Source organism: Camelina sativa, chromosome 10 (genome assembly GCF_000633955.1).
Source record: "Camelina sativa cultivar DH55 chromosome 10, Cs, whole genome shotgun sequence".
Classification (NCBI taxonomy): domain Eukaryota; kingdom Viridiplantae; phylum Streptophyta; class Magnoliopsida; order Brassicales; family Brassicaceae; genus Camelina; species Camelina sativa.
In genome coordinates this window covers 23,904,143-23,912,904 of record NC_025694.1, presented here as the reverse complement: position 1 = coordinate 23,912,904, position 8,762 = coordinate 23,904,143, and the positions used below count along the sequence as shown (strand labels likewise).

General features: G+C 34.8%; 4 protein-coding genes across 4 annotated transcripts in view; 1 reads left to right on the top strand and 3 right to left on the bottom strand.

Moving 5' to 3' along the window:
- On the top strand, positions 1-1,883 carry LOC104719737 (protein WVD2-like 7). Its single transcript, XM_010437706.1, has 5 exons — positions 1-152; positions 482-1,125; positions 1,204-1,275; positions 1,362-1,410; positions 1,507-1,883. Exons 1-5 carry the CDS (start codon positions 78-80, stop codon positions 1,597-1,599), a joined length of 933 nt encoding a protein of 310 aa, XP_010436008.1. The 5' UTR covers positions 1-77; the 3' UTR covers positions 1,600-1,883.
- Positions 2,063-3,060, bottom strand: LOC104719736. The gene has a single exon (XM_010437705.2). It carries the CDS (start codon positions 2,885-2,887, stop codon positions 2,261-2,263), a length of 627 nt encoding a protein of 208 aa, XP_010436007.1. The 5' UTR covers positions 2,888-3,060; the 3' UTR covers positions 2,063-2,260.
- Positions 4,149-5,387, bottom strand: LOC104720659 (F-box/kelch-repeat protein At3g27150-like). The gene has a single exon (XM_010438537.1). The coding sequence runs from the start codon at positions 5,385-5,387 to the stop codon at positions 4,149-4,151; it is 1,239 nt and encodes a 412-aa protein (XP_010436839.1).
- LOC104719735 (cystinosin homolog) overlaps positions 7,636-8,762 on the bottom strand; it is a 2,243-nt gene continuing 1,116 nt past the window's right edge. The window contains exons 4-8 of the mRNA XM_010437704.2: positions 8,583-8,707; positions 8,437-8,479; positions 8,210-8,327; positions 8,070-8,119; positions 7,636-7,980 (exon numbers count right to left, since the gene is read on the bottom strand). Coding sequence (XP_010436006.1) covers positions 7,867-7,980; positions 8,070-8,119; positions 8,210-8,327; positions 8,437-8,479; positions 8,583-8,707 — 450 coding nt within the window. The 3' untranslated portion in view covers positions 7,636-7,866. The remainder of the gene's footprint in view (positions 7,981-8,069; positions 8,120-8,209; positions 8,328-8,436; positions 8,480-8,582; positions 8,708-8,762) is intronic.

Here is an 8,762-nt window from a genome sequence, read left to right as displayed (position 1 = left end):
TTGGTTGAGACTTGAGAGAGATTTTTTTTTGTTTTCCAAATAAGAAAGTTTCGATTTTGAGGTTTGTGGGGGTAATAATGGGTGAATCTGCTGTTCTATTTCAACATTCCTACTCGTTCGCTGCTCCTCCTTCTCGTCATGAATCTCATGAGGTTTGTAGTTTCCCATTTGTTTCTATCATCAATTTGATTCCTCCCAATTTCGATTGTCTCATGGTTTCTATGGCGATCCAGATTGTAAAGTTTTAAACTTTAAGGTTAGACTGATATGGATATGAATCTTGGGGTTGATTTTGTTGAAAAGGATCTGAATTGGGTTTGAGTTTTGAGCTGATGATGTTGATTGGAAACAGTTGGATTCACCACAAAGTTTCTAACTTTGGTTTGAGTTTTGATTGGGAACAGTTGGATTTTACCAGAAAGTTTATAACTTTGGTTTGAGATTGTTAAGATTCTGACATTTGTTTTGTTGGATTTTGCAGGATAATCCAATTCATGCGCTTAGTCAATCAGTTTCATTTGGAAGGTTTGTGACTGAGAATCTTGAATGGGGGAGATGGTCAAGTTTTTCGCATAAGAAGTATGTTGATGAAGCCGAGAAGTTCTCTCAGCCTGGATCTGTTGCTCAGAAGAAAGCTTTCTTTGAAGCTCATTACAAGAGAATAGCCGAAGCAAAGAAAGCAAAAGCTGCGGATGAATCATTTGAATCTGACCCTAAACAAGAACCAGAAAGTGTTGTGGTGTTGCTTAGCACTTTGGAGACTTTGACTAAGGATGAGGTTAAGGGAGGAGAGAGTGATGCAACTGAGTTAGTCATGATTAGTGAAGAAGAGTTGGTGTTGAGTGTTGAGAAAGATGACGAGCCCGAAAGAATAAGTGTTGCGGTTTTGGAGCAAGAAGACGCTAAACCCGTGGTTGCAGATGATTTGCAAGTTGTTCATGATGATAAAGAGAACCACTCAGAGGATGTAGAGTTGTTGAAGAAGAGCAGTTTCGTTGGAGAAAAAGAAGAAGAGAGAAGATCCGTAGCCAAGAACTCATCGGTGTTTAGATTTTCTATGGAGACATCAGCAACTTCAGAAGCTACGGATAAAGCAATGGAGCTTGTTTCCTCACAGGAAATAAGGTAACAAAAGGAGCTTTGATTGTTTTCTATAGCAATATGTGTTCCATCTGATTGTTTTATATTTGTGTAATTTTGCAGTGAAAAACCGATAACTCGTAGTTCGCCAAAGAAAAACCAAAAACCAATTAGTCCTAGATTTGGTTTCTTGAGGTATGACTGATTTGTTTCTTCTTCTTGAATCAATGTGCATTTGAATTGATGTTCTTGTCCTAATGTATACTGTTGTTGTGATGTAGCTGTTTGATGGGAACTAAAGCTGAAGATCAAAACCCGACTAAGAAGAAGGTAAAGACTTCTATTTCAACAAATCATGAGATGAAGACATTTCTCATTTCCATCAGCCATGTCAAGACTAACGTTAGCTGCGTTATTCTTTTTCAGAGAAAGACGGGTAAGAAACCAAGCAAACCGTTTCTATGGCTTTGCTTCAAACCTGAGATGGTTGGGGAAACAGAAGCAGCAAGAAAAAGGTAAAAAATAACACCAAAAACAAAGAAGAGTAACATCTGAGAACACTTTGCAAATAGAAAGATTGAACCTTCTCTGTTGGCTTTCAAAGCTTTTTAGAAAGATCTGTCCTCGGATTCGTGTATGGTTAAAAAAAAAAAAGGAATCTTTTGAGTGCACAGTAGCAAATAAAACCAAATAGCGGAAGAAGGTTTGTTTCTTTTTTTTCTAGTATTGTATCTTTTTGAACCTTTTGTTGTATGTATGTATCTTCATCTTCAATGAAAAAACTTTCTCCTTTCATAATCTTATATACGTGATTCGATTCATTTTATAATGTTGTTCATTGAGATGTGACTGCAGGAACCTTAATTCTGATATAGAATGGGGTGAATTCTTCAGCAAAGGTATGAACTTTACATAAATTATGGTCATAAAATTATGATAAATTTGCAAAAGAAGTTAATAGTTGTTGGAGCCTTTGGTCTGATTTGGAGTGGAAATGAGTTGTTGAGAAAAAGGTTTCAACTTTACATAAATTACAATTATAAATCAAAGTTTTTGATTTAAGAAATCAAATTACATTTACATAGATAGAATCATCAATCATTCATCCCCAAAGTTATTAAAAATGATAAAAGCAAAAGAAAAGACAATCATTGGGGGATAATCAATCAAAAGAGATCAATTAAGTCATCATTTCTTCAACCAAACACCATCCTTCTTCATCAAATTCTTCCACATGTTCCATCATCATCATCATCATCATCCCCACATCACAAAAACTCATCCTTCCTTCATCATCATCATCATCATGTGATCCATCTTCTTCTGTTTCACCATCTCTCTGTATTTTCACAATGTCTTCTACAACACCTCCTCCGTCTTCATCTTCTTCTTCTTCTTCATCATAATCATAATCATGATCATAACCGTAATCATCAGACATAAGATCAAGTATTCCGGTAGCCGAGAAACCCGAAAGCTTCAAGCCTGGTCTGGCCTCCCTGCCCGCAGCGACCTGCCAAGTCAGCATCTTGTAGGTAACGTCACTTGATCTAACCTTAGAAGAGCCTTTAGTCTTGGCTTTGGATTTGGTGATCGGATGCATATGGCACTCAAGACACCTTGCTTGACCACATTTTCCGGTGAATTTGGAGTGATTGGTCGGCTTTGATGACACTTTGGTAAATAATCCAGCGGTTGGGCGTGAAGTCAAAGGGTTGACCATCTTCGATTCGGGCCGTGGATTCAGCGACGGAGGTAGAACCCGGTAAGTCCTCACCATGCCGTGCTGCTTGCCTTCTCGCTTCATCTCTGCCGTTACTTGATGAGACCTTTAGAACAAAGTGAGAGAAGAAGGGCAGATGTAAAAATGTGAAATGATAAAAACAAAAAAAAAGGTTGCTTGAAGGATATAACAAGAAGAGGAATATGCTTGCGGAACAAGGAATAGTCAAAAGTCAAGACAAAATCCCTAAAGTGAATTAGCTTGTGGACCAAAACAAAATGAGTTGTGTAGAAAACTTCAACTGTTCAATTATTGGAAGTTTTCTATCTTCTTATTCTTGCAGATAAAGAAATTAGGAAAGAACCAAACCACACGCAAATTTTTTTTATATGTTTCATCTTTTATTTTAGTAAACCTTCTTTAAAATAATTTGATACTTCTTTGTCTAACCGACACTATTAAATAAAACTTAATTAGGCCACTCAAAACTGTTAACAAATTATAGTAGTGGTTAGTGGATTTTATGTTTATTAAAATAATTAAACACAATATCAGTTGTTTTTAATGTTTCGATATCAATTTTAAGGAAAAATTCTGTAATAATTTAAAATGTACTAGAATAGCTGTGAAATAGTGTGGATACTTTAAAAGAGGATGAAAATAAAATTTCTTGTTCTTCTTTTTTTCCTTGTATCAATGGTAAGTTCATACCGTATTTATTTTTTAACATAAGGTTACAAAGATCGACATGAGCAGAAAAAAAAAACTACAAAACAAAAAGCCATCAAAGGATTAATGTCTATAACATTCCTTTTGTGGGATATATAGTTGATAACACAATGGCTATGTCAGTGTTCTCATACTTGGAGATCTTCAAAATGATGCCTTTTATAAAAATTATATGAAGGTTAATTTCTTTCGAATTTTACTAAACTATTTCGAGCCTTTAAATTTTTCCAGAATAAACCAGGAATAGGTTGTTCAATAAAACATCTATGTTTTGCATGAGGTAAATGTTCCAAATATACAAGGAGCCTTCTAACCTTTAGCCTGGCACTGACTATTCCTTAACAAATTAACAACTTCAATTTATGGTCAAAGAGGAGAACAACAAATCTATAAGATGCAAAGAACCTTATAAAAACAAAAAATAATATAAATCTTTTCCACATGAACATAAATGTTTTAATTGATAACAGAAAATAATAAAAAAATAAAAACCTAGAAAAATAAACAATAATTTTATATATGTTTTGGCGTCATGATCGCCAAAACTTAATATTAAAACATAAACATAAAAAAGAGAACAGAAACAAAAGATGTTGCTAAGTTTGCTTCAGAAACCTTAAGCAAGCATCACACAACAGTTACGGATAAAATGATTGAGCTGCACACCATCACAACAATGTTTATTTTCCTCCCAAACAATCTTTCCCATCTTTGGAGATGGACGACATGTGTAAACCGACATTGTATTGTTCCATGGTTGAGCAGATGAACCTCCAATCACCAAAAGCATGTCGCCAAGTGACTTAAATGCAACTCCCCAGCCTAAAGCGGCATTTGTTTTCACAGGCGCAACTCCAAGATTTTGCCAAGCATTTGCGTCTATATCATAAACCCATAGCTCGTTCAACCATGTTTCCAGCAAGTAGAGGCTGTCGTTGACCACTGCAATAAGGGGTGGAGATTGGGGAGTCATGAACGTCATGCCTTTGAGCATGTCTGGAATCAACTTCCATGAATCCGTCATCTCATCGTAACTTTCTCCACAAGTTAGATGTACATCATTTTCATCACGACCACCAAGAACGTAAAACTTACCACGCAAGAAACATCCAGAGCTGATTTTTCTTCGCTTATTCATTACATGCATAGCTTTCCACGTTTTTGTGTCAGAATTGTATCTTTCGGCAACGTTGACAACTTCAGAATTCCCCTTGTCGCTTGCCTTAATCCCTCCAGGAAAGAAAGCATCAGTCCCATGTCTCGCAGAAGCATACATCACACGTGGTGTGATCATATCAGTATCTTTGATCCACTTATTTATCTTTAACTCGTATCGCCACACCACAATACGCTCCACCTCCCTTCCGGTGACTATCAAATGCGTACCTGCACTGATGGTTTCCTTATCTCCATATAAGAAGCAACCGTCAGAAGGAACTTTTGGAAGTTGTCGGAAATTTTTGAAATCTTTATCAAACATTGTCCAACAAGTTTCACCGTTCGAAAGCATGAACACGCACGGTTGAACGAGTCCGCGTTCTTGCCTCACTCTAAAAATCTCACGACTTTGTAGCAATTGTGAAAACTGCTTGTTGAGAAAATTTAGTTTCCAATATTGGAAACATGAAACACGGGCAAAGATCTCGACCTCAAGCTCGAACAAAAGCTTAGAAAGACCGTAGCATGCATCTTGAGCATTGAGACTTGTTTGATTCTCCACTGTACTTAGACTTCCTCTTTTTTCTTCGTCTTCCTGATCATAGCAAGACTTTATATTCAGGTCAGGGATTTTGGACTCAATGCTAACGATCAGACTCCTCATCGGCTCAGGGATTTTAGCTTCGTCTTTTGACATCTTGTGCTGTAGACTCCAAAAAAAAACATATACATAAATAAATTGTCACTTAATAATATGAAAATGAATGCATTATTATATAAGATATTTTAATAGTATTCTAATAGGAAAACACCAATGGCGAAGATAGATATTGATGATTAAGTATTTAGAGTCTGTTTCACATAAGTAGTTACTACGTTAATTATACCTTGAAAGTTGAAAGAGAAGACTTTTATTGGGTCTATCACTTAAATCTTGGTTTGACTAAGTTATTTAGAAAGATGCGACAGAGAAGTAATACAATTACTAGAAAGTTACTAAGATATATATAGTATAATCCTGCTTGTAATCTACAATGTAGTCAATGATCTAATTAACCATCTTCTATAAAACACTATTAGTAGATACTTATATAACTTTGACTATTTTGTTAGGTTTTTATTTAACCTAATTTCTACCATAAAATATTAGTCAATTTACAGTTTGACTGATATTTTTAGGTAATTTGTATTGAAGAATTTCTTTTCATATTATTTTTTTGGTAATTTTTAGTGGATTATTATCTTTAGTAAAATGATCTAATTAACCATCTTCAATACAAACACAATTGGTAAATACTTTTATAACTTTAACTGCTTAGTCTGCTTTGTTACATTTTTATTAAACTCTCTACCATAGTCAATTTACAGTTTTGACTGGTATTTTTGTTAAGTTTTAATAAAGAATTATTGAGTTGATAGAAGCTTAAAAAAAGTTTGACTATGTTTATTTTCAATTTCACCTAAGTTGCTTACTTTTAAAATATTACAATGTCCTTATTTGATGTATTGTGTTTGTCTTTTGTGTCTTTTTTTTTTTTTTTTTNTGATTATGTGTTGAGACGATGTGCTAGATTTGGAGTCTTTAGGTTGGATTCGAGCTTAACCAATATAGGAGCAGAAAGTGAATTTTAGACATCTTTACAGTTGAACTAAATCATGAAGTCTGGACAAGTCTGAAGATTTTTGGACAAGTCTGGTGAAGTATGTGGACAAGTCTGCTAAAGTCTGGAGAATTGTGGAGAAGTCTGGTGAAGTATGTGGACAAGTCTGCTGAAGTATGTGGACAAGTCTGCTGAAGTCTGGTGAAGTTTGTTGACAAGTCTGCTGAAGTCTGGTGAAGTTTGTTGACAAGTCTGCTGAAGTCTGGTGAAGTTTGTAGACAAGTCTGCTGAAGTATGGTAAAGTTTGTAGACAAGTCTGCTGAAGTCTGGTGAAGTTTGTAGACAAGTCTGCTAAAGTTTGTAGACAAGTCTGCTGAAGTCTGTAGACAAACCTGCTAAAGTCTGGAGAAGTCTGGTGAAGTCTGCTGTCTTTTTGCTTACGATCCAGACACTTATTTACTTTTTCTGAATTTTTCTATTTTTATTTTTATTTCATTTCTTTTATTTTAATAAGAGTATAAATACTCCAAAAACCTATTTAGCTGGACACATTCTCTTTTTTTTTCTTAGTTTTTGGAGTTTCTTGGGACCTTTTGTAAGCCACATTTTGGGGATTTAGACATTGATCATTCTTGACAACTCGGAGAAGATTTCTAAATCCTTTTTGCTTTTTATTTCATTAATCTATTATGTCTTCTCCATCTCTTCGTGTTGTTCAATTCAATATGTGTGAGTAGTATTGAATGAATTGATGTTTTGATCGTTGTCTAGAGTTCTTAATCTTTGGGTTCTTTGATTCTTATGATCTTAATGCTAAGATAGAACTGATCACCTTGTTCTAGATTCTAGTTTTATCTATGCATCAAAAGTGTTCGATAGATTATGAAATGAGCAATGTATTTCTAGCATTCGAAAGTTGATGTTAGGACGCATTGTGAACATTATGAACTTGATTGTAATGCAAATTTTGCAGACTAATAGTCAAATTTAGTTTCTAATACTTTGAAAGAGGGATATTCTATTTGTGTGTTCATGTTCTAGAACAGTTTTTAATTTGTGAATTCCAAATTTCATTTTCTCATTAGTCATTGATCTCTAAAATATCGTATGACCCAATGTTTTAATCTTATAAGTTTTAAAACCAACAAATATTCATTTGCTTTAGCTATTTACAAGTCTTGCGGTTAAGTGTATCGGTAATGAACTTTTCGTGGCTACCTCTCGGAACACGGGCGGCTTAAGTTGGATCTTGCATAGTTGCATAGATAACTCTTGTATACCATGCCTAAAAGTATTAGTAGATACTAGATACACTGTTATGGGTTATGAATTGTACATTTGTGCTTAAGCAACTCTGTGCCGGGTTGGCTCGTCCATTGAGAAAAACACCATTGTTGTATTATACATTCCTTGTTTATATGATATTGATACATGAAAATGATACTAAGACAAATTCATGGGATAAATAGACTACGAGTTTCAGGTGTTCTTCCTTGTGAATTAAACATATACAGAGGGAAGGCTGAAACTAATGACTTCGATTCTCTGATCTTTTAAACATGTTCATGAGAAGAGTCAAATGAGAGGTTCGTTTGATTCCTGACCACTTTCCAGAGATTTTGAGGCTTCCTTCTCTGGGTATAACACATAGTGTTGAAGCATGAAGATGATATCAAAAAATATTGTGATCTGCAGAAAAAAAAAAATTGAGATTATTAGAAACAGAGTATACATTCAGAAATAGAATTGCAAAAAGACAACCAAAACATTGTTCTTACAAGTGATAGAAGAGTCTTTCCAAGGTTCCCATAAAAATTCACCCAAGAATCTGGAAGAAAACAAACAATGGAATTTTAGTTAACTATTATTACCAAAAGCAAACAAAAGCAATTGATGTGAAGGAGAAGAGATTTTTTACGTTGGTCAATAGATTGTACAACCATTTGCAGATAGTTAGCGACTCCTCCACCAAAATCAAGAAGGATATTCCCGATGCTCCACCCAACTGTGCTCTTCCTAGTGAAGTTCATCTTTGCCTGAGAAGAAACACATGAATCTCATCACAATCTGAGTACTACTACAGATTATAAAAAAAAAAAAAAAAAAAACAAATTGTGAAAAATATTAAGGTTATTTGTTTTAGACCTGTGGAATGTACTTGACGCATGTCATGGCGACCTGAATCGAGCTATATAACAATGAAACCATATCCAATATTATCATCAAAAGTGTCATATATGTATTTACCATTAAACGAAATTGGTTCATAAAGGCTCAGCGAAACAACTTACTTGAAGAGGGAGATAAGCCAGAGCCAAGACTGAGTAGGTAATGCTATGAAAAAACAGATGGCTGCGAATGCCCACACAGCAACCACAATACCTGTAGCAAGTTTGGAGATTTTTTGAGGTCCACGCTGAGAGAGAGAGAGAGAGTAAATCACAAGAAATCATCAGAAAAAAAAAAAAAAA

Coding starts and splice junctions, on each gene's coding strand:
- LOC104719737 (XM_010437706.1), top strand. CDS start 78: ATGGGTGAATCTGCTGTTCTATTTCAACATTCCTACTCGTTCGCTGCT. Junction 153..481: donor CTCGTCATGAATCTCATGAG/GTTTGTAGTTTC, acceptor TGGATTTTGCAG/GATAATCCAATTCATGCGCT. Junction 1,411..1,506: donor AAAACCCGACTAAGAAGAAG/GTAAAGACTTCT, acceptor ATTCTTTTTCAG/AGAAAGACGGGTAAGAAACC.
- LOC104719736 (XM_010437705.2), bottom strand. CDS start 2,887: ATGAAGCGAGAAGGCAAGCAGCACGGCATGGTGAGGACTTACCGGGTT.
- LOC104720659 (XM_010438537.1), bottom strand. CDS start 5,387: ATGTCAAAAGACGAAGCTAAAATCCCTGAGCCGATGAGGAGTCTGATC.